This window comes from Panulirus ornatus, chromosome 64 (genome assembly GCF_036320965.1).
Source record: "Panulirus ornatus isolate Po-2019 chromosome 64, ASM3632096v1, whole genome shotgun sequence".
NCBI lineage: Eukaryota > Metazoa > Arthropoda > Malacostraca > Decapoda > Palinuridae > Panulirus > Panulirus ornatus.
In genome coordinates, this window is record NC_092287.1 from 2,334,482 (window position 1) to 2,360,996 (window position 26,515).

The 26,515-nt window shown below is 38.0% G+C and overlaps 1 protein-coding gene across 6 annotated transcripts in view; it reads right to left on the reverse strand.

Moving 5' to 3' along the window:
• Positions 1-6,385: 6,385 nt before the first annotated feature.
• LOC139746257 (integrin alpha-PS2-like) overlaps positions 6,386-26,515 on the reverse strand; it is a 243,685-nt gene continuing 223,555 nt past the window's right edge. For 3 of the 6 annotated variants that reach the window (XM_071657283.1, XM_071657282.1, XM_071657286.1), the window contains 7 exons: positions 25,610-25,785; positions 25,073-25,164; positions 22,349-22,714; positions 21,669-21,788; positions 16,733-16,819; positions 12,412-12,552; positions 6,386-11,594 (listed from right to left, as the gene is read on the reverse strand). In XM_071657283.1, coding sequence (XP_071513384.1) covers positions 11,433-11,594; positions 12,412-12,552; positions 16,733-16,819; positions 21,669-21,788; positions 22,349-22,714; positions 25,073-25,164; positions 25,610-25,785 — 1,144 coding nt within the window. In that variant the 3' untranslated portion in view covers positions 6,386-11,432. The other 3 variants (XM_071657284.1, XR_011712120.1, XM_071657285.1) reach the window with 3 other exon arrangements.

A 26,515-nucleotide genomic window follows, 5' to 3' on the forward strand; every position in this document is an offset into this window, starting at 1 on the left:
CATGAACAGGTAAGATACCGAAAGACTATACGAATGCAGAAATCTGACACAATATCTTTGAAAATTCTCCACATGTGGGGATGATAGCACTACACAAAACTAATAATATGCTCCTTTTCAGCCAGGCAATGGGAAAACATAACAAAGTACGTGTAATCAGCATATTTTAAATGGACGTGTATAAAAGGCACATAATAGTTCGAAATTTACAACACTATTTCAGCCACCTACCTTGTGGTTATGCAGTCTACTTTAAAATCAGCAAATCAGCAAGTAAATGCAGTCTACATACAGACAGACTAGACACCCACTAATTTCAAAAGTTATGGAAAGTCTACGTTATATATATATATATATATATATATATATATATATATATATATATATATATATATACTCTTAAAATACCCAAAAATTACAACCAACGTTTAGTTTTAGCATTTATCCCTTCCATGACAGTATCCAAAGCTAGGCAGATATATCCAAGAAACTACGCGACCAAGTCCGTGAAATTTCCTTGGAACATGAAATATTTTGAAGGATTTTGGTTTTAGTACCAGGTTCTGGGGAGGAGAAATCTTAAGTATGGACCTGGTGACTGCCATTACACCTTGGACCAAACAATATAAACTACATATCAACTGGTCATTATTCTATCAAGGAGGGCAGAGACATCTTGCCTTTAAAAAAAAAAAATCCATGGGGCAGGTCAAACTCATATGCCATTTAAATCCACTTGGAGGGTTCTATCAAAGTCTTTCATTATACCTGATAAAACTATTGAGCATCCTTACTCTATACACTGCCATGACCTTCCTACGTCCCCTAACCTTCCTCTACACACAGGTGAACCAGCTACACGTGTGATGGCGCAAACTACAAAATCAACCGGGTGTCTTCCACGACCTTCTAGAATCTCCATTGTATATACCAGCCATACTAGTGAACAATGTTGTTACATTTAACACTTACCCACTGTATGTTGTACACCACTTTGAGACAGTAGAGAAACTTCCAAAATCTTCCAACCCACGAGTTCACATGTTAATAATCGGTTTCCATCAGCGTCCAACTTGGCCTACAAGACTGGCAACACAAGTCATGCAAGCCGCCATGTTCGGTCTGCCTCAGGTAATATATGGCTCGGAATCCACGTTTTATATCCTTCATGACTAGTCTGCACACCACCAAGCTTTTCTGTCACAATTAGGCTACGACTGGACTTTAAACACAATCGAAAAAAATACTTCTGAAGGCGTAAAATGTCTAAAAACTGACGTGCTTCAAGAAGGTGTTCCACACGTCTTTCAACGCCTGATCTAATGGAACCTATATGTAACCGAGAAATATCAGTTGCAAGTTAGTATCAAATTTCTCTCAAATTATATTCATTTGCTACTTTACACCAATTATCTATTATTCAAATAGGAATATTTGTTGTTGTCTGATTCCTATACATAAAAAAAAAAATGTCGGTAGGGGTAATGGTGGCTAGAAGCTGCCACGCACGAACTTGTACATTAAATTTTTCTGTTCAAAGTCACAGTAATGCTACATTCTTTCTTGTTACAGGTCCCTACATCATATGAGAATATTACATGTAAAATGTTTAATTCGTGTTCATGATGCTATAAATCTCTAGCTCACAAAGTAGCCGATTTTCACATTTCGAACAACTTTTTTCCCGCGGCAAACCAACCTACACTAAAACATTATTGTACAACATCCGACTTTGTGATATGTTTCTGCTATTCTTTCCCACATAAAACCATGATGCACTTTATGATGCTTTTAGTACATTGTGCCGTTCTCACACCTCATCTGAACATACATATATAAGTAAGGGAAACCAGTGACATTTACAGGCAAAGAATTTCTTTCCCATTCCCCCTCACCTTCCATGGGTTCTATGACGTTGAGTGGAGACTGAGCTATGGTTGACGGTCTGCCAACTTTGGACAGGAGGGTCTCCACGTCGGTAATACAATAATGCTAAAAAAAAAAAAAAAATTGTGTGCAAAGTAACACTTAAGATGATACAGACAGACTATCCAGCATGACTGTACAGTAGGACAAGTGAGGAGTACTTTAATTACCCGAATGTACAGTATGGTACCAGATTACTCTAGTGGGGCCTCACCTACTGAGCAGCACATAGTTAACTGATTTCGCTTGTAGCAAGCATTTCGTAAATCCATTTTTGTGAAAGTTGACGGTGATGTAATTCAACATAATCTTTCGTTACACTACCACATAGAAGTAGTACTTCCACTTAACCCAGGACGTGTATAGCCATACAAGAAGCTGTCGGGAGCTCTACACAGCTGATGACGATTGACCTGAAACGTGAATTTTGAGACCATATTGTGAATTGAAGTTTCCCTTTTTTTTTTATATCTAAACAAAAACTAATCAACATAGCAGTCATTTGAAGCACCTCACGACAGTAATAACCCATGTTACCTACCCCAGTTGGGTTAATTTGTTTAAACTATACATGAGTGGCTGCTGGAGCTTTACCATTCCAATAAACAATTCTTGTTCACCTTTAAAAATCAGGAAATCAATATAAAGCCTTTTTTGTGTAATGTCTCTATGTAAACTGTAATTCCTATTTAATTCAACTCATTGCAAAAACTGGCCTATGAAACTTAATTCCATGATCATATGCGTCATTCATCTGAAAGGAAAAGTCTTCAAATACTAAATGCGTTGACAGCGGTTCTAAATCATAGCCTGGCCATAACACAAACTCTTCTGTCGACGTTCGACGGTAGTTAACCTAATTCAAAACATCCACCACTGGTCTTGCCTGGAGTCATAGAGGAAAATATCATTTAAAATCTGCATTTACCAGAACTCTTACGTCCCCCCCTCCCCCCTTCCACCCAATCAGGGAAGAGCAACACCATTACTGTTTTTTTTCCCTTCTCTTCAACGTCTCGTTCCACTCCAACTCCTGACAAAAAAAATGACAAAAGTGGCATCGTTACCCGTTTTGATTAGACAGGATACTATTTCCCGACAAGATTTTCTTAGAATGGAAAGTCCAGATGTCGCGGTGAGTGAGAGACTCACCAATTAGCATGAGAGAGTGGAGGAGGAGGAGACAGGTCTTCCAGTAACTGCCAGAACATTCTATCATGTGCTGTCAGTTATTTGCTGAAGTTCGTGGCTGCGGCTGTACACACATTCATCATATAAATCTAAGGAATAACATTTTCTGTGATCATTGATGTTTTCCTGACAACCGCATCTCGCTTTGGTTTCTCAGAAAGCAATTCTCGGGCGTTCTGCTCCCTACCATCTCTGGTTTATTCCCAAAGTTACTTGATTGCTCTGTGGTACTTCCTCATACTATGGCAACTCAAGAACAAGTGTCGAGGTTTATTTATAAATTAGCTGCTCCTGTGGGGTAAGATCTGCGTTGAAGGTTAGAGATTACAATATGAATTTGAGTTTACCTGTAGATTGTTACCCCACTTTTTTGTAAACTCAACACTAAATCAAACATATTCCACTGCATTTCTTAACAGCATTCTACAGAATATATTTTGAGGTACTTATGTACTTCGCAATAAATTTCACGTCGAGTGAGGAGCTTCGGGAAGTATCATGACCTTTAGAAACGACGCACATATACCTGAGAGTAAAATGAACCATGCCCAATTCAGGTGTACATCCGTCCACTGACTGGTCAAAGATTATCTAATTTATCAAGAACTTTCACCAAAAGTAACTAAAAATTGGTCATGCACAAATGAAACTATTATCCCTGTGTTTACTTCACAGCATAGCGAAGCCATGAAAGGTATTTGGGTTAAAAAAAATCAGGAAAATGTGTTAAAGGATGCAGAGTGGAAATGTGAGTATGAGAGTGAACAGAATTAGTTGCAGAAAGATCAACCTTGAATGGTCTACCACTCCCACTCAACTAAACTCCAACTTTGATAATTATCACGTATGATACACACAGCATTCTCTATCTATACCAGAAACATCAACACGATGGTCTGAAGAACATAAATGCCCTCAGAAAACATACCAGTAACATTTTTGGACAAGTAAAAGAATTCCTTAGTATCATCTATGAGCAGTTCATCCACTTCACCTTAAATTTTGTATCTGCCTAATCATCTGCCTTGTCAAAATAAAAAAAACAAAGCTGCAAGCCACACAAAACAGAGCACTCAGAATGATCACTGGCTATGTGGCAGCCACAAACATTCAAGTCATACAAAATAAAAATACTTCCAATTCAACCTTACCTCAATATACTCAGCACTTTGTTGTTCTTTTTAGTTATTCAGAACAGCACTAGACCCTTCTCACCCAAATGACCCCATAACCATCCGCCAACCCTAAGGGAGATATAAAAAAGTATACTTCTACTTCACAGGCCAAAAACAAATACTCAAAAATCCTTCCTTTTCAAACAAATATGACATTGACAAAACATATGCACACCATACTGGCTCAACAGGCACTAATCAACCACTCTCTCCACCAGTTCTTAAACTCCACCCCACCAGACATGCACCCATCTGAAATACACTCTGGGAATATGAGTTATATATTTTCATCTGTTTTCTGGATACCACTCATCAGTCGGCCATTAACTAATCAAACGATCACAAAAACTCATGTTCAAAATGCTAATGCATAGTGAAAACATTGAATACTTACTCCTCAGTTGTCCTACACTAACTCCTCATACATATACATATTACTACACTTTTTGACCTGTGTCCTTCCTAACAGAAGAGAGAGAGAGAGAGAGAGAGAGAGAGAGAGAGAGAGAGAGAGAGAGAGAGAGAGAGAGAGAGAGAGAGAGAGAGTGTCAAATATCTTGCATAAGTAATCAAAAATGCTTTAAGTCATAATTGTAATATTAAATCTTTTAAAAAATACCATGAATGAAATAACATTCACCAACTCAAAAGTGCCCTCTTATCTGTTTCTCATTGGTTTGCTGTGGTAGTGAAATGGTTTCTACTGCTTCTTGAAGTTTTTGGGAATTTGGATTGATTTAGGTTCATTATATAGGTTTTCATATAAAGATCCTTGGAGCCACTAATTTGGCACAAGGCTATCATGGCAAAATGAGAGATGACAGCAGGGCAAAGTTTATAACTACCATTAAAGTTACTGCAAAAAAGTAGAATCAAAAGTTCTTACAAACCTTGAAGCCTGGGAAGGAGGTATGCTTTTGGGGAGGAACACCTATTTAGCCATCTTATTCCAAAACAGTCCACTCTCTATCTCTTCCTGTGAAGACTTGAACTCTTCCTATGTCTGTGTATTTGCAATAAATGCTCCACAACAGGATTTCCCACTTTTAATTCCTTATCACCTTTTAATTCTGATCAGTCATCCTTCACATAATACAAGTTTTTTTCTCAGCTCTTTGTTGATCAGTGGGCTTCCCAGGTTAATATCTTGACACCTCGGATCCTTAACAAACAATGGAAGGTCTTGCTCCACCTTCCCTAATTTGAGTTTCTTCATTTTCTCACAACATGCACAATGCAACCTGTTATATTATCTTTCTTATTGCTGTTCTACCAACTAAATCCTCACTATCTTCCTGTTCATTCACATGAACATTTGAATCATCCATACTTAAGGAGGGCAAAAGTATAGTTTTCAGATTTCCATTTCTAATCATGTTCTGCATCTTTCTTGTTCTTCTGAGTGCTTTGCTACATTTGAGATTAGGCAGCTTAGAAAATACACTATACATATAAAGTTAAAACTGCACAGAAACACTACTGATGACACCTACTCATCCTAACCAGGAACTAACGTAGAGGTAGGATCTTTTCTGCATTTCAAGGCCTTTTTTAGACGTGTAAACGACTAAAAGGGGAGGGAGCGGGTGGCTGGAAATCCTCCCCTCTCTTTTTTTTTTATTTTCCCAAAAGAAGGAACAGAGAAGGGGGTCAGGTGAGGATATTCCCTTTAAGGCCCAGTTCTCTGTTCTTAACGCTACCTCGCGAACACGGGAAATGGCAAAAAGTATGAAAAAAAAAAAGAAGACAGGGAGCTCATGAATTTGCAGATTTCAAATGACATGGTATCGATTAAGAAACCATGAAGTATCGAGTGAAATTTTGGGTTTAGTACATACAAAGTCTACATTTCTACAAACTTTTCCAACCTTAGTAAGGTAGCATCATGAGCAGAGGAAAGAGCCTTAAGAGGACGACCTCGCTTAGCTCCTTCCTCTGTTCCTTCTTTTGAAATAAAACAGTACAAGAGGGAAGGATTTCCAGTCCTAATGCTGCCACTCTGTCATTTTCTAAAACGTGGAGATACAGACAGCATTCTTTTTACCCAATACTGGTGCATATTGCAAAATATATTTTGGAATAAAAAGATAAACGAATGTGAGAATTTTACTGTTAACATAAATAAATTACATGAAACATTTTACAAATATACACTTATGTACAAATACAGGGACCATTAACCACAACACAACGAGGAAAGCACAGTTGAATATATACAAGATAGGCACTCCTGCCTCCACCCCCGAGAACACAATGTAGTAGAACAGCAAAACTATCAGCTTTCACATGTGAAGATAGTCAACAACATTAGTAACAACAGCATCATTACATTATTAACATTAGCACCACATGTTTCTTTCTAGGCACCTTTTAGCATATGTGATAATCACAGTGGCACCCTTCAATCACAATTTCAAGACATTTCATTAAATTTCCTGTTACCACTAAATCACACCTCTGGTCTGCTTTCAAGGTTACTTGATTTTATTCTTATTTGATACAGAGATCTAACTTATCAATTATCTTTTGAAGAGTCTTTTAACATCTGAATATTGATATGTTCAATATGAAACACTGTAATTACAAAGTTATCTCTGGGAAATTATAATTCGTAGATGAACTAAAATTACTGTCAGTTCAAAAGACTCTTCTGTTCTTCAGTACTGCCTTGTTCTATGAATGAAAGTTTCATGTTTCTTTGAGAAAAACATAATTGAAAGAACAGTCAGCATCTTACATTTCAGGCAATGACCAGAGTATTTATTTGAGATGAAAGTAAAAGTAATGAGAGTGTATAATGGAAACAGGATTCCTAACAAAAGTTCCCATATTTGATAGCTGAAGGCACACAGCTACAGCCTAATCAACAATATAGTAAGATGGACTGAGATTCAGAAAACTGCAACCACAGTAATTTGGTTTGAAATGCCATGACAAGCATTTTCTAATCCTAGTCATTACGTATGATCAACGCCAAGGAAAGTTAGATAGATGCTCAAACTTTATGTTTGACCATATAATCTAATAACCATTCATATAGCCGTTAAGACTGATGTAATTTTTTTTTCCTAATATGTCAACTTATCAATATATTCATACTTTTATAAAAAACAATTTCCATTCAGATTCACATGCAAAGGGAAATTTCTATTATAAATTCTCCTTACTATCACCAACAAACTGTGTACAAAATGTATGCTATTCATAAATGACATCTCAAGGGGCAATCCCATATCTATAATACAGAGTACAGTATCTATTTTCTCAAGTTACACAAAGCATTTGAAAAAGGCATGAAACCTTAAAAATTGGTCTGCTCTTTTTAAACAGGAAACATGTCTCCATGACCCATGAAATAAGGCCTACATAGGGTATATGACATTTCATATATGTGATGTAAACAATATATACACCTGGTGTGTGTGTGTGTGTGTATATATATATGTCAATGGACTGCACCAGGGCATTTGAAATATCCAAGGTAAACCATGGAAAGGTCCACGGGATCTGACTGTGGATAGAGAGCTATGGTTTCGGTTCATAACACATGACACCTCATGTATGGATGCAAGCAGATCTGACTTCCCTTTGTCTGTTTTCTGGTGCTACCTCACTGACATGGGGCAGTGATCAGGTGTGGGCAAAATGAAGAGAATGTATACGTTACCTCTTTTCTTGTCCTCCATGCATTTGTGCTGTTTCCTGTGAGGCTGGGTGGCACCGGGAATGGATGATGGTGTATGTGTTGTATATATATGTACATGTATGTGTATATATATGTATTTATATGTGAATTTGACTGGATGCGTTGTTCTTCGTCTGTTTTCTGGCACTACCTCTCTGCAGCTTCAATTATTTGCTACAATAAGTAGCAGAGTAAAGCTGGACCCCTTTAGAGTGAAACTTCATTGACAAGATTGTACTACATGGATAAAAATTAATTAAAAGTGACTTTTCACTCACACCGCAACAATGAGCAGGCAGTGTCTGCTAACACCTATGCTACCAGCCAACCTCCCCAGACATCATCTGCTGAACAGCACTACACACAAGGACCAATTGGAGCTTGCTGCATGAGCTATCCTCTGACCAATTTTCCATCCTCATAACATTCCATTTGGCCTACCAATCATCAGAAAGACTTAAACAAACTATACAAAAGATGACTGGCCAGCCTTCACACAGTACATAGAAATGAAAGCTGCCAAAATTCAATATAATGATTTCTCACCCCTAAATCACATAGTCTCACACTTCATCAACATCTCCAACCAAGCCAGCAAAAAGCACATACCACAAAGGCACAGAAAGAAATACAACCCAAAATTCTTCCTACAACTTTCAGATCTGATGAAGCGAAGAAACCTGCTCAGGCAAAACAATTCATCATCAACAGAAATCAGAGAATAAGTCCATACTCTAAATAACATTATCCCTATCCTAATCACTGAAAGACAAGCAGAAACTGACACTCCTTCCTTAACACAATGAACCATAAGACACACAGCAAACAAAATTCTGGCAAACAGTAAATAAGATCCACACTTATCATGCCAATCCAGCCCCCATTCATGAAGCACTCCTGACCCAATCCAATGCTACCCTTTCTCCTAAAGATAACACAAACATACTGATGAGTGAATACTAAAAAATTAGCTACAAATCAACATTACACTTAAACAGGGATATTATGAAAGTCCTACACAAAATCCATCCAGAAACAGCTTCCCACCAATCCTTTACTCCAACTGTTACGAGCAAAACAACTATAACCTTAAAGAACTCTCCTGTTACAGGCTCCAACAAAATAGTGAACTTTCACATACAACACTCTGGCCCATTTGCATTTCACATACAACACTCTGGCCCATTTGCATTTCACATACAACACTCTGGCCCATTTGCAATCCAAGCACTTTCAGATATTTTCGACCACTCCTGGCTACACAACAAAATCCCTAACATTCTGAAGGCATTCAACACTCTTCCCTGACTCATCCTAATGCAAAAGACAACACCACCTCCAAAACTAACAAAAAGTGGATGGCCATGCTATGGCCAAAACAGTCACATGGGCTTCATGCTTAAGCACTTAAACCCTACAGTGGAAGTCCCTAAAGAGCAGTTCTTTCTCCAATGTTCTTCAATCACCTGTGCTATGACATCCCATTACCTCAAGTTAACCTCAACATGAAGGTCCTTTCATATGCAGATGACCTCACAATCATACCATAACACTCTGACACCACCATACCAGCATCAAGCTGAACAAAAAGTCAGCATCTCCATGGAACTTTTCAATCACCCTTTTAACCCCAGATAAACATGAATCCAGCTAACACACTCCACTCACCTCGAATGGACTAAATATGAACAGTTCTATGCATCACATACAACACACAAATCACATTCACTCTTCAACCCAACATCAGTACAAAAGCATGATCCATACATAAACTGAAAATCCTAACTGGTCAATCAATACCACAGTCACCTCCTTTCTTACTAGATTCAACAAGAATACCATCCACTCCAGACACATTTTATCCTTTGTATGGCTTTCATCCCCTCTTTTCTCTTCACCAAATCACTATCTCGCTTTGCATACCACCCTGACTAAAACACTCCACATCTACTATCCCATTATCAAACACATTCAACATTCCTTCAAAATGCTCACTCCACTTCTCCTTCATCACTGCCTGTTACCATTTCTGTCCCCTTCAAAATACATACACACTAAAATAACTCGCAAACACTAAATGTCTGACTTACTAACTCAGTCTTAAGCTCCAATCCATTAAAAGTACACCCATCAGAAACCACATTCCCTAAACAAACACAAATCACAATCTCCCACCATTACTCTGGAAATCATTCATCTCTACAACATCACAAACTCCATTTCTACACATCCCAAGACCCTTCATACCCATAATGCAACTACCACAATAAAGACACTGAGTACTTACTATTCAATTACCCTACACTTTTAGTACATAAATGTACATACATCACAACACTTTATGACCTATGATCTCAACCATTCAATGGCCAGCTTTCCGAGTACTACAGGAGCCTCACTCACAACATCCTTGATCTGCCCCTGGTAATACGGTTTGTGAAAAGCCTGAATATTATTACCACCGTGTATGAGTTTTGTAATCATTCAAGCTATACTCAAGCTGTACCAAGTAAGCATGTGCTTAGTGCAATGGTTGAAATTAGTGTTCACAGTGAATGTTAAGGTTGTTATCTTTGGCAAGAACATGACTTTCATTGTCACAGGAAATTCTGAAGAAGTCTTCACTTTTCAAAACCACCATCAGGTGTGTCCAGCTTTTTTCCTATATGTTAAATTTGGACTTCTATAACAAATAACATTTATGCTGCATGCAGAATACATGAAAAAATTCATTTCTCTATGATACGTATCTGGGTGATGAGTATTTCACTAAGCAAACATTAGGTATGAGATTCTTTAACTTTTAAGAGTATATACTGCATAACCAGCCATAATCAATCATGTGCACCTACAGCAATTAATTCAATATTGCATGAATGAGGATTAGGTAAGTTCTACAAGCAAACAGAGACTATCAAAAGTGTGTTAATCTCTAATGATATCTAAGTTAAAGATCTTTCATACTTGATTATGGCACTTCAGTATTAAAAATAACGTGAGATCTAAATTCCATAATGACTTAATTATGCATTTTGTAAAGTTAGCATTGAATTGGAAGATAATCTTAAATCAAATGTTATGAGTCCAAGCCCATCTTTCACACAAGACAAATCACAGGAGCCTCTCAGACAATCACTACACTTTCTTTGTAACACAAAATTATCAAATATACATCTGAGTTCCGTAAAACTTTTAGTTCTATGACTTCATTATATATTGTATTACCATTAATTCCCTTCCTGTACCATTTACAAACTATTTACTGCAGTAGTTTCTGCAATATTTGTAATAAGGAAGATCATTTACAACATCCTGGCATTTAATGATGTTATTCACTCAAATGAATACAAAAGTATCTGGTTTTAATGGGTCATAAAACCCTTTTCTTCCAGCTGGTTAAAATCAACCATCTCCATCTAAATTCACGTATTACTCTAATCATCACAATAAATCAATCATAAAGCCTCGTCTCCGGGATAATATGGGCGGCTGTAGGGATTGTAGTTGTGGCCGTTAAGACCATTGTGACTGTTCCGACTGTTGGGAGGATTCAGAGGCTGAGCATCATCAGCAATTCTGGCATGGTGCTCAGGACGATGACGCTTGAAGTAACCACACTGTGGAGGAAGGGCCAACAGCTGGGCTTAATAAAAACATAAAGTGCAAAGTAAACAGAAAAAATGAAATTAAGCAAAACTCAAGTTGAATTGTAACAATTAATTAAAATCTAACTCAATAAAACTAACTATTAAAGTAAAACTGTGCTCTACCTCACAAGCCCAAAGCCTGTATAAAAAAAAGAAAAAAGAAGCAAACTTAAGTACCTCTGCAATACAAATAAGCATCACATTAACTGCAAACCAAAGGCTGTAAGATCTCCACACTTCTCACTCACATGCATCAGAAAACGTACTGTGAAATGAACAACAGAAGAGGATGTGATAGTTAAAGAATTAAGCAGAGGCACACTTTGGCCGGGTTCGCTTGAAGAAACCAAGCTGGAAGGAAGGGTAAGAGAATATCAGGTAAAAGAGTGGTATATATATATATTTATTTCTGCATTTTCTTATTTACTATCATGAATAATAAGCCCCTAATGTTTTCTTCATTGAGATTTTAATTTTCAGTATATAACTGTTTACCTTAACTTCTAAAAATGTTCTAGATATTTGAATACTTTGTAAAAAAAATCAGGAGTCAACTCTGTCAATATTACTAAATCTACAAATATGTATTTCAAGATACTAAACTGAGAAATACTCATCAATTTCTCTCACCATAAGTAAATCCCTGACAAGAAATGAAAATTTAATGAATAAATGATGTACAATATCACAAATGACAATAAGAGAACAGAGAATCCCAATCAACCCTGCTTTGTGTATTCTACAAGTCTATATATGAACTAAGAAAGAAAGTTTGTGTTTAACTGACCTTCCATAGGATGATGACGATGATTAGTAGGATGAGAATGCCAGCAAGTGCGGCTAAGATGATAACCCACCATGGTATTTGTGGTGCTTCATCCAAAGACTTGGCTGGTGACACTGGTGTCGTTACTTCAAAGGTTCGCAGCTGAACAGCAATGAAGATAGGAAAGATATAGCTGCTATTACAGTTTTTATATATTTGTGCTGCTACAGTAAGTATCAAACATCTATTGAAACAAAAATGCACAAAGAGGTCTTTCCAATTGCTATATAGCTTAACAAAGTAGAAAGACACTAAATGAAATTTTTTTAATATTCCATGGAATGATAATGATACTGGTATGAGGTGAACTTGAGAATTCTATTTTTCGTTCTAGTTTCTTATTCATGGATAAAGTTACCAATCATTCTCATTGCAACCTCACTAAAGCAGGGGGTAGCAGTGCTGTTTCCTGTGGGGCTGGGTAGCGCCAGGAATGGATGAAGGCAAGCAAGTATATGTACATGTGTATATGTCAGCGTATGTGTTTGTATATGTACATACATGTGTATATGTTGCTATGTATATATATATATATATATATATATATATATGTGCATGTATGGACGTTTATGTATATCTGTGTATATGAGTAGATGGGCCATTCTTCATCTGTTTCCTGGCACTACCTCGCTCATGTGGGAAACAGCAATCAAGTATAATATATATATATATATATATATATATATATATATATATATATATATATATATATTCTTTCTTTTAAACTATTTGCCATTCCCGCGTTAGCGAGGTAGCGTTAAGAACAGAGGACTGGGCCTTTTTTGGAATATCCTCACCTGGCCCCCTTTGTTCCTTCTTTTGGAAAATTAAAAAAAAAAAAAAAAAAAAAAAATGAGGGGGAGGATTTCCAGCCCCCCGCTCCCTCCCCTTTTAGTCGCCTTCTACAACACGCAGGGAATACGTGGGAAGTATTCTTAATCCCCTATCCCCATATATATATATATATATATATATATATATATATATATATATATATATATATATATATATATATATATATATATTTTCCCTGGGGATAGGGGAGAAAGAATACTTCCCACGTATTCCCTGCGTGTCGTAGAAGGCGACTAAAAGGGGAGGGAGCGGGGGGCTGGAAATCCTCCCCTCTCGTTTTTTTTTAATTTTCCAAAAGAAGGAACAGAGAATTGGGCCAGGTGAGGGTATTCCCTCAAAGGCCCAGTCCTCTGTTCTTAATGCTACCTCGCTAATGCGGGAAATGGCGAATAGTTTGAAAGAAAAAAAAGATATATATATATATATATATATATATATATACCGGTATACCACATCGATCCAATTCACTCTATTCCTTGCCCGCCTTTCACCCTCCTGCATGTTCAGGCCCCAATCACTCAAAATCTTTTTCACTCCATCTTTCCACCTCCAATTTGGTCTCCCACTTCTCCTCGTTCCCTCCAACTCCGACACATATATCCTCTTGGTAAATCTTTCCTCACTCATTCTCTCCATGTGCCCAAACCATTTCAAAACATCCTCTTCTGCTCTCTCAACCACGCTCTTTTTATTTCCACACATCTCTCTTACCCTTACATTACTTACTCGATCAAACCACCCCACACCACACACTGTCCTCAAACATCTCTTTTCCAGCACATCCACCCTCCTGCACACAAGATATATATATATATATATATTTTTTTTCTTTTTTTATACTTTGTCGCTGTCTCCCGCGTTTGCGAGGTAGTGCAAGGAAACAGACGAAAGAAATGGCCCAACCCCCCCCCATACACATGTATATACATACGTCCAGACACGCAAATATACATACCTACACAGCTTTCCATAGTTTACCCCAGACGCTTCACATGCCTTGATTCAATCCACTGACAGCACGTCAACCCCGGTATACCACATCGCTCCAATTCACTCTATTCCTTGCCCTCCTTTCACCCTCCTGCATGTTCAGGCCCCGATCACACAAAATCTTTTTCACTCCATCTTTCCACCTCCAATTTGGTCTCCCTCTTCTCCTTGCTCCCTCCACCTCCGACACATATATCCTCTTGGTCAATCTTTCCTCACTCATCCTCTCCATGTGCCCAAACCACTTCAAAACACCCTCTTCTGCTCTCTCAACCACGCTCTTTTTATTTCCACACATCTCTCTTACCCTTACGTTACTCACTCGATCAAACCACCTCACACCACACATTGTCCTCAAACATCTCATTTCCAGCACATCCATCCTCCTGCGCACAACTCTATCCATAGCCCACGCCTCGCAACCATACAACATTGTTGGAACCACTATTCCTTCAAACATACCCATTTTTGCTTTCCGAGATAATGTTCTCGACTTCCACACATTCTTCAAGGCCCCCAGAATTTTCGCCCCCTCCCCCACCCTATGATCCACTTCCGCTTCCATGGTTCCATCCGCTGCCAGATCCACTCCCAGATATCTAAAACACTTCACTTCCTCCAGTTTTTCTCCATTTTGAAAATATATATATATACATATATATATATATATATATATATATATTTTTTTTTTTTTTTCCCCAAAAGAAGGAACGGAGGGGGCCAGGTGAGGATATTCCAAAAAAGGCCCAGTCCTCTGTTCTTAACGCTACCTCGCTAATGCGGGAAATGGCGAATAGTTTAAAAGAAAGAAAAAATATATATATATATATATATATATAAAATTTAATACTTAACAAACTTATAACTCTGTAATTTGAACACCCACCTTTATCCCCTTTACCTTTGTAGAATGGCACTATGCATGCATTCCGCTAAGCCTCAGGCACTTCATCATGAACCATACATACACTGAATATCCTTACCAACCTCCTTTTTATATAAATTCCACTGCAATACCATCCAAACCTGCTGTCTTGCTGTCACCACCTCAACCAAAACACCCTATATCTGCCACTCTTATCATCAAACACATTCAACAAACCTTCAAAATACTCACTCCATTTCCTTCTCACTTCACCACTGCTTGATAGTACCTCTCCATTAGCCTCCTTCACTGATGTTCCCATTTGTTCTCTTCTCTTATGCACTTTATTTACCTCCTTCCAAAACATCTTTTTATTCTCCCTAAAATTTAATGATACTCTCTCACCCAAACTCTTATTTGCTCTCTTTTTCACCTCCTGTGCCTTTCTCTTGACCTCCTGCCTCTTTCTTTTATATATCTTTTAACTACTTCCCAGCAAAAATCGTCCAAACGCCTCTTTCTTCTCTTTCACTAACAATCTTACTTCTTCATCACACCACTCACTACCCTTTCTAATCTACCTACCTCCAACTTTTCTCATGCCACAAGCATCTTTTGCACAAGCCATCACTGCTTCCCTAAATACATCCCATTCCTACCCCACTCCCCTTATGTCATTTGTTCTCACCTTTTGCCATTCTGCACTCAATCTCTCTTGGTACTTCCTCACACAAGTCTCCTTCCCAAGCTCACTTACTCTCACCACTCTCTTCACCCCCAACATTCTCCCTTTTCTGAAAACCTCTACAACACTTCACCTTCGCCTCCAAAAAATAATGATCAGCCATCCCTCCAGTTGCCATCTCTCAGCACATTAACATCCAAAAGTCTCTCTTTCATTCACCTATCAATTAACATGTAATCCAATAATGCTCTCTGGCCATCTCTCCAACTTACATATGTATACTTATGTATATCTCTCTTTTAAACCAGGTATTCCCAATCACTGGTCATTTTTCAGCACACAAATCTACAAGCTATTCACCATTTCCATTTACAACACTGAACACCCCATGTACACCAATTATATCTTCAATTGCCACATTACTCATCTTTGCATTCAAATCACCCATCACTATAACCCACTCTCGTGCATCAAAACTGCTAACACACACACTCAGCTGCTCCCAAAACACTTGACTCTCATGATCTTTCTTCTCAGGACCAGATGCATAGGCACCAATAATCACCCATCTCTTTCCATCCACTTTCAGTGTTACCCATATCAATCACACCACATATTGTCCTCAAACATTTCATTTCCAACACATCCTCCCTCCTCCGCACAACGCTATCTATTAGCCCATGCCTCACAACCATTTAACATTGTTGGAGCCACTATTCCTTCAGGCATAACCATTTTTGCTCTCCAGGATTAAGTACTCCCCTTCCACACATTCCTCAACACTTCCAAAACCTTTGTTCCCTCCCCCACCCTGTGATTCACTTCCGCTTCCATGGTTCCATCCGCTGCTAAGTCCACTCCCAGATATAAACCAAAAAGTTACTCACAGAAAGATTTTCAGGACTGACACCATGTTGAAGAGATGTGACCCTGGCCACCATCCTGCTAGAGATGCTCACATCTTCATAGGGGTACTATTGGTGGGGCCCCTCATTAAGGCAATGAGATTCAAGGAGAGGCATCACAGTAGATGAATGTGGTCGTGTTCAGTTGAGTAAATAAGGACAGATGATAATCGGCAAACACCGTTGATGCATCCGTAAGGTAAAGGAAAGTAAATGGACTTATGTTAGTGAATCAGATCCCAGCAAAGTGACTAAACTAAGAATTTCTACAGCTGCTAAATTTGGTAAAGGTGGAAATAACAGCTTATTAGCCATCAAATAATCATCATATATGAAAGAAGTCAAGGTGATACCACCTTCTTGAATAATATGGGAGTCATACAGTTCATGAAGAATAACATACCATTACTTTATGCTAAATACTATCAGAAGGTCTCCAGGAATGTTCACTGTCATGTTAACAATTTAAGAGTGCACTAAAACATGCAACCATTTGCAAACAAAAGAATTCTGAGAATTCCACTGTATCTATCACTATAATAACATTTTGACTAGACAATAAAACAAAACATGCATATGTTCCTCTTTAATTCATCCGCAAATCAAGTAGGTCCCAAAATTTTATTAAAGGGGTAACTAAGTAATGTCATTACCCTTGCTACAGACTACAAAACCAAAAGAGTAAACTCCAGAAAGAAAGAGAGAAATGTAAATTATCTAATCTACCCAACACATAAGACATGTAAACAGCTGTTTACATTTTTCCTTCTAGCTGACAATATTCACTACACTGAATGAAAACGTCCTGAAAATTACCATAATGTTAAACATGATCACAAATGATCTGCTATAAAATTCCATTATCAAAAACAAAAAGATGTTAGTATGAAACAAAATATTTCTGTTGTACTATCCTGGAGCTTCCATTGATTGCAACAGCTATCTTAAAGGAACCAAAGCTTTACGAGTATAATCTCAAACTATTGCTGTGGTTAATATCACAGTTATTATCATATAATTTATCTAAATTGATATGCAATATCATGGAACTATCAGCCATAAGCCCCTCAATGAATTAAAAAAAGTAATTTGCTCTTGCCTTTGAGAAAACTGCTAATGATATTAGCAAAACACCAGGTAATCAAAGGCAGATATTACAGTTTTAAGATCATTTGTACCAACAAAGTTCTGAGTAAACATTTGGTTCTTGGCTTAGCTGATGACCACAGAGGAAAGCTCTCATGGGTGATGTTCTAAATATTAGTGATACGAGCCAGCAGTACCTGGTATTAACTGGGGCCATAATACCCATCTCAGGAGATCTCAAGTCAAGGAATAACAGTTATTACATAACAATCTCCTAGATGATTAAAAATATCAGTCATAGATTATCATATCAGCAGTTTAGCAATTAAAAAGATTCTCAGATTCTTTATCAACATTCAGTGGTCATTTCAATAAACAAATTAGAAAAGGATAAGGGCTCCAGCTGGCTGATCATCATATAGCAATTAATAACAGAATGGTTATCATGGCACTATTATGGTGATAAAAACGCATACTATACCAGATGACGTACCAATGGGTCCTGAAAAAAGATCAAGATGCATTGTCAACTAATCTGTGTGACCAGGCTGCAGGGTCTTCTGAAACTAAGTACTAATAGCTCTCATCTGCATTCAAAACTTCACCTCAAAAGGCATAATTCTTATAACTCTACTTACACTTTAATGACATGGCTACATGTGTTTTTGCACACAAAAACCCTGCCCTACAGTCCTTTTCTTATTTTCAAACTTGGGCAGAGGACTGATGAAATAAATAATCTCACTAAATTCTATCAACATCTAAACCAATTTATTAAGTTGGTGGAAAGAAATTAACATACAGATGCATGACTCAGCTTCATTTCAAAATGAAATGAGTAATCTTAACTAAATCATAATATCTCACCAAATTTTTTTAATCCGAGGAGGGAGGATGTGCTGGAAATGATGTGCTTGAGGACAATATATGGTGTGAGGTGGTTTGATCGAGCAAGTAATGAAAGAGTAAGAGAGATGTGTGGTGATAAAAAGAGTGTGGTTGAGAGAGCAGAAGAGGGTGTGTTGAAATGGTTTGGACATGTGGAGAGAATTTGTGAGGAAAGGTTGACAAAGAAGATATATGTGTCAGAGGTAGAGGGAACAAGGAGAAGCGGGAGACTAAATTGGAGGTGGAAGGATGTAGTGAAAAAGATTTTGAGCTATCTGGGCCTGAACATGCAGGAGGGCGAGATGAGTGCTAGGAGTAGAGTGAATTGGAACGATGTGGTATACTGGGGTCGACATGCTGCCAATGGACTGAACCAGGTTATGTTAAACATCTGGGGTAAACCATGGAAAAGTCTGTGGGGTCTGGATATGGATAGGGAGCTGTGGTTTTAGTGCATAACACATGACAGCTAGAGAATGAGTGTGAATGAATGTGGCCTTTTTGTCTATTTTCATGGTGCTACCTTGCTGAAGCAGGGGGTAGTGTTGCTGTTTCCTGTGGGGTGGGGTTGTGCAGGGAATGGATTGAAGGCAGGCAAGTATGAATATGTACATGTGTATATATGTATGGGTCTGTGTATATATATGTCAATATGTATATGTGTGTCTGTCGATATGTATATGTATGTGTATGTATATGTACATTTATATGGACATTTATGTATATATATTCATACTATTCGCCATTTCCTGTGTTAGCGAGGTAGCATTAAGAACAGAGGACTGGGCCTTTGAGGAAATATCCTCACCTGGCCCCTTCTCTGTTCCTTCTTCTGAAAAAAAAAAAAAAAAAAAAAAAAAAAAAAAAAAAAAAAAAGAGAGAAGGGAGGATTTCCAGCCCCCCCGCTCCCTTCCCTTTTAGTCACACCTTCTACGACACACAGGGAATGCGTGGGAAGTATTCTTTCTCCCCTATCCCCAGGGATATGTGTGTGTGTATATATATATATATATATATATATATATATATATAATCCCTGGGGATAAGGAAGAAAGAATACTTCCCACGTATTCACTGCGTGACGTAGAAGGCGACTAAAAGGGGAGGGAGCGGGGGGCTGGAAATCCTCTCCTCTCGTTCTTTTTTTTAATTTTCCAAAAGAAGGAACAGAGAAGGGGGCCAGGTGAGGATATTCCCTCAAAGGCCCAGTCCTCTGTTCTTAACGCTACCTCACTAACACGGAAAATGGCAAATAGTTTGAAAGAAAATATATATATATATATATATATATATATATATATATATATATATATATATTTTTTGCATTGTCGCTGTCTCCCGTGTTTGCGAGGTAGCGCAAGGAAACAGACGAAAGAAATGGCCCAACCCACCCCCATACACATGCCTTGATTCAATCCACTGACAGCACGTCAACCCCGGTATACCACATCGCTCCAATTCACTCTATTCTTTGCCCTCCTTTCACCCTCCTGCATGTTCAGGCCCCGATCACACAAAATCCTTTTCACTCCATCTTTCCACCTCCAATTTGGTCTCCCTCTTCTCCTCGTTCCCTCCACCTCCGACACATATATCCTCTTGGTCAATCTTTCCTCACTCATTCTCTCCATGTGACCAAACCATTTCAAAACACCCTCTTCTGCTCTCTCAACCACGCTCTTTCTATTTCCACACATCTCTCTTACCCTGGGGATAGGGGATGAAGAATACTTCCCACGTATTCCCTGCATGTCGTAGAAGGCGACTAAAAGGGGAGGGAGCGGGAGGCTGGAAATCCTCCCCTCTTGTCTTTTTTTCTTTTTTTTAATTTTCCAAAAGAAGGAACAGAGGGGGGGCCAGGTGAGGATATTCCACAAAGGCCCAGTCCTCTGTTCTTAACGCTACCTCGCTAATGCGGGAAATGGCGGATAGTTTAAAAGAAAGCTGTGTAGGTATGTATATTTGCGTGTGTGGACGTATGTATATACATGTGTATGGGGGTGGGTTGGGCCATTTCTTTCGTCTGTTTCCTTGCGCTACCTCGCAAATGCGGGAGACAGCGCCAAAAAAAAAAAAAAAAAAAAAAAAAATATGTGTGTGTGTGCGTGTGTGCATATGAGTGGATGGGTCGTTCTTCGTCTGTTTTCTGGTGCTACCTTGTTGACGCAGGAAATGGCGATCAAGTATAGTAAATAAATACTTACCAATGCATCATTAAGGCACATTAAGATGTCATAAAAGTTGTGTTCTGAAGCACCCAATTTAATTCTTTTTTTAATCATGTAAGTAAAGGATTCCTTTTTTTAATCATGTAAGTAAAGGACTCCTATTCACTGGGTCTTGCAGCTCCAAGGCTGCACTACAATCAGTAACTGGGGAAACAAGAAACTCCTCTGGAGTGAAAGGTCTTCAATGAGACAGTACTTCTTTTCATCCTCTGATAATGATACCACTTCACCTAAAATTACTTTTCACTAAGAGAGTAACCATTTGCATGAATAGAATGCTCCCATTCTAATTACTTCATTAAAACAAGTACACAAACCTATTCTGTCAAATCAGGTATGGAAAAACTAGAGTAGTATTTGAAGATGTGTTTAGCACCTGTTAGGTATCTACTATGACTGAAACAAGCACATAAACACAGAAAGCTTTTTTAGAGCTCAATATATCCACCTCAAACAGAAAGCTTTTTTCAGACTCCTCTTTCATTATATATCTGGATGTTTGGCAAAGTTACCCATAACTTTTCAACAAATACCGAAGGATATGCCCAGAACAGCATTAGGGACGTGACCTCCTTGGTCTTTCAAGGACTGTGGGTGTGTAGCATAAGCTTTGTCCTTAAAAAAAAAGAGGGCTGAGGGGTTACTTTCAAGCAAAACACCCTGTAGAGGAATAAAAAACGAAAAAAAATTGGAAATATAAAACATCTTCTTCCTACCTCACTGAGTGTTGCCAACACAAGTCTGGAGCGAATATAGATGTAATGAATGTCGTCTTCCATTAAAGGACCAGCAACACAACGAATTCTCGTACACTTTGTTGGTCCACAGTTGGTAATCTGGAGTATACAGGTACAAATCATAATTCTGAGCCTTCTTCAAATAATGGTTTTATTCAATATTTTTCATAGATGCTTATACTAAATAGCTAGAGAGTTATGAGTGACCTTTATTTATTCATTACATGAACATAATTCTAAAAGAGAGAATATTCTACTGAAAGATGTTTTATTTACTTCTTCAGTACAAAAACATTGCGCAAGAATTTGCTTAAGAGCAAATTTTTGTGTCTTTATATATAATAACTAAATAACTAAACTGCTATTCAAGGCACCATCTCCATCATCATGGTAAGATGCTGTTTTAAAGTTGGGTTAGTCAGTAAGCATACACTTTGTAAATTGGCCATGAATATTCTTAAATGTGCCTTGTATGTTCCTATTTTATACTGATACACTGTGCTATTTGTGGTGAAAGACGACCCTGCCTTGCATGTGCCTATGTTATGCAGATACACAAAGCTATTATGCCTGGCATGTGCCTATGTTATGCTGATACACTCTACCATTTGGGGAGAAAGATGACCGTGGCGAACAATAAAGAAACACTGTAAGCTCACCTCAGACTCCCACTCTGATGATTCATTTGCTTGTCTCCTTTGTCTCCCAAGAAGTTCATTTTCTCCTGAAGAATGACTGTAGCTTCTGCTGCTGGAAGAGGATGAGGAAGAGGAAGAAGAGGATGAAGAATAAGAAGATGAAGATGAAGAAGAATAAGAGTAGTTGCCACCACTGGAGTAATAGGTCGTTTCTGTAGACTCTTCATAATAGGATGACCCATTGGTAGCTCCTCCAGCAACAACTACTCTATCACCAGCACCTCCAGATGTGGATCCATTAGAGTAGTTCTCATCTATTACCACCTTGTGCAACTCTTCCTGGTTCTGAAGCTTCAGGAGCTCTGTGTTCATCCCTTGCTCATTCAGCTGGATAAAATGTGGTGGGAACATGCTGAGATAACAACATAGCAAAAGTTGTTTTTCCTAAAAATACATTCAATGGCAAACAAAACTTTCAGGTACAGAGACAAATCATAAAAGAAGAATCAAAAAGAGGTCATAGAAAGATCCAAGGCAAACTATAACTCAGAAATTATACGAATAAATACTTCCACAATAAGGGTGGTGGAATAATGAAACAAGCTAGGTGATGAAACTGCAAATGTAGACAATTTACATAAATTTAAAATGTTATATAATAGTAAAGACAGTTTCAGGCGAAGCCCTAACAATATAAAACTCTCATTACATATCATACAAACAGATAATTACAAAAAAGTGTCCACAAAAAGCCTTGTTGGGCGCCCATATATTTTCAAATGTGATAAACAGCATAGATATATTACAAGCAAAAGCATATAACAATTTCAGGGTGAAATCATTGTAAATCTGGTCCTGAGATTAGTATTTCTAACAGTGTGAGGACTAGCAAGCCACCTCAGTGAGTCACAGGCTATCTTTATGGAATGATGTTCTCTCTTTACTCTTCTAGGCTGACACCTCATTTTGGGAATTTTGCTTCTGGGTGCTGTATGTCTTCATCTGTACTTCAAAATTGGCTTTTACCTCTTAGAGGAGGAGAAAGCCTGAATTCTTGCATGGAAGCAAGAAAATTTGGGTACACTTTCAGATTTCTAGGTGCAATGGGCACTCAGAACTAAGGATCAGGCAGCTGCTTCCTGTAACACCTCGTCAGTGCCTCAAATCATGCAGGAACTAAAACATGGACCTAGAATACTTCAGGAATCTTGTGAGTTCCACACCCAGATGCCTGCAGATGGTCATTAAGACCAAAGTGGAGATGAGAAAGTAAAAATGTAAGTATGACATTGCCTTTGAAAACATATGGAGATGTTGACAAAGCTTTTTGTGGACACTGTATATAACTATACTAGATTAAAAGGACAAAGAGGTACACACACGCACACATCAAGGTAGGAATAAGGGAAAGACTCCTTTACTTCATAAACGATTATCTTTGTGAAAGGGAACAAAGGATATATGTCAAGGGGGACCTTCTCAAAATGGGTTGTCACCAGTGGCATTTTACTGGGGTGTGTTCTGGAACCATTGCTCTTCTTAATCCATGTAAATGATTGCCATTGGAACTGGATCATGCTAGCAGATAATGACAAGGGCATGAGGTGAAATAAAAAGTGAGGAGGATTGTATAAGCTTATGAGGGGACCTAGACAAATTAAATAGTTGATATAATACATGGTTGACGTATTCAACCCTTAGCAAATGTAGCATGATGAGAATGGGACACAGCGAAAGAGAGCCTTAACATGAACACTATCCAGCAGGAATCTATTCATGGGAGATACTTGGATGAGACACTGTTATTAAACTCTAGCTATTTCAGATCTATGTAAATTATTTGTGAGAAGGACTTGAATTGCATATGAATATGTCTGCAGGTGATGTTTAAATTCATCAAAGAAATAAGAAGTCTTCAGAAAGGTTACAATCTGCAAATAGGTTTACATAGGTTTAGGAGTGGTTACATATATGGCTAATGAAAGTCAACCTTACCAAATGCAAACAATGAAGATGGGACAAAGTGGCCAAGATATGACTATCATCTTACAGGGAGGCAATTACAGGAATTCTCTTAGGAAGGTGACTTAGGGACCCACTCTGTTTCCAGAGAACCACACTACAACAATTGTCACTGAGGTAGATTATATACATAAAAACCACAGGTACTACCAGACTCCGACTGATCAAGGTTACATCATGAAATAAGTCACCTTTGGCGAGACTTTCATTGTTAGTTGATCATACAGCGGTCTCATCAAAAAAAAGTTTTGTAAGAAAGAATATAAAGATGTACTTTTAAATAATCAAGGTTGTTGATGACTGGTAGTCCTAAAAAGTACAAGAAGACCTCTGATGGTATTGATAGTTCATGAGAAAAGGCCCCATGAGTGAGGAGCTTCCTCCCTAAACTGTATAATGGGGTAATTACAAATACTGTGAGTATTTACTTGTACACACAAAGAACTACCCTTCCATCCACAAAATAACCAAACTATTTACCCATTAATAATTCTGAAATGCAAAATTTTCGATTACTTTTTTTAATCATACCTACCAACATTGTCATGCCTTAGTAATGCAGTACCAGGAACTCAGCCATTAAGGAAAAATTCTCACTTGGCTCCTTATGTTCTTACATTAAGTGATATTTCTTTGCTATTCAATTCATGTCACATCATAAGCATGAACACCGCATGAATTTCTGCACATAGTTACAGACTTTACCATTCACTGTGCACTTACCTTAAGGTTGAGTGGGTTCACATCAGGAATGTGAGAACACTGGACAGCACCTGTGACATGTGGCTGCTCCAAAAGGTACAGCAGATAGTTGTCTGGCAAGAAAGAGAATGTCAATCAGTTACACTATCCTGAATTATGAGTGTTGAAGAGATGCCCTGAATCATCTTATACCCTCCATGTCTTCCTTTGAGTCTGAAGCTACCACAATAAACTTAATATCACTTTCATACATCATACAAGCATCTTTCCCTATGATTTTTACCATTTGTTTTCAGTTTCTTTTTGTCATCTGTTCTTTTTTGTTTTCTTGCTTTTTCCAGGCAAGACCTGGCCTTATGGACTTAGGTTTAAGCTTAGAGAAATAAGAGAAGGAAGAGGAAAGATCTGTTAGTGAACATAATGGTGTTAGTCAATACATCTAATCAATAAACCTGACTCAGTTAAACTTACTATTATGTCAAATCAGATTAGTCTTCCAGTGCCAAAAGCAAATATACTTTATGTCAAATCATTAATTGCTTCTGAATTCTGACATACCATTGAGTGTTAAAGTAGGCCATAAGATGATGATCTCTGCCTCTACAATATCTGAGGGCCCATTGTTAGAGAAACCATACTTGTGCAAGACTTCTGGACCCAGGTGTTCCTCATAGGTGAAGCCCTCCAATCGATGGAGTGTCAAATTGTACTCAACATTCTCAGGCGTTGATGATCTGCAAAAAAAAGTAGTGTTTCTTATACACTGTATAACGAAATGGATTACATGAGATAAGAGTGAGAATTCGTAAATGCTGGGTACAATATCATTTTGGTGTAACAGACAGAAAACTGTCAAATGGCTTTGGATAACAAGTGAATAGTAAGATTCTTCAGGTATCCATTAGAAGAATGAGGAAAATAAATGAACAAGCAAAGCTGTTTTTTCAAAGGGATGTAAGAAGAGTTAAGACTTTTTTTCTGTACAAAATTGTTTCTCTTGCCTTAGTTTACCATGGTTTACCCTGGAAGATTCACATGCCCTGGTTCAGGCCACTGATAATAAGTCGACCCCCATATACACATTGTTCCAATTCACTCTATCTTGTGCAAGCCTTTCCCATGCCTGAATGTTCAGGCGCCCAATCGATCAAAATCTTTCTCACTCAATCCTTCCATCTCCGATTTGGTCTTCCTGTTCTCCTTGCTTCCTCCACTTCTGATACATATTTTGTCTTTGTCAACCTTTCCACACTCATTCTCTCCACATATCCAAACCATTTCAGCATACCTTCTCCAGCTCTATCAATTACAATTTTTTCATTGGCACACCTTCCTCTTACCCTTTCTTTACTTATTCAATTAAAGCACCTCACACCAAATATAGTCCTCATACATTTCACTTTCAACACATCCACCCTCCTCCACAGTCTCATGTACAGCCCATCCCTCACATCCATATAATAA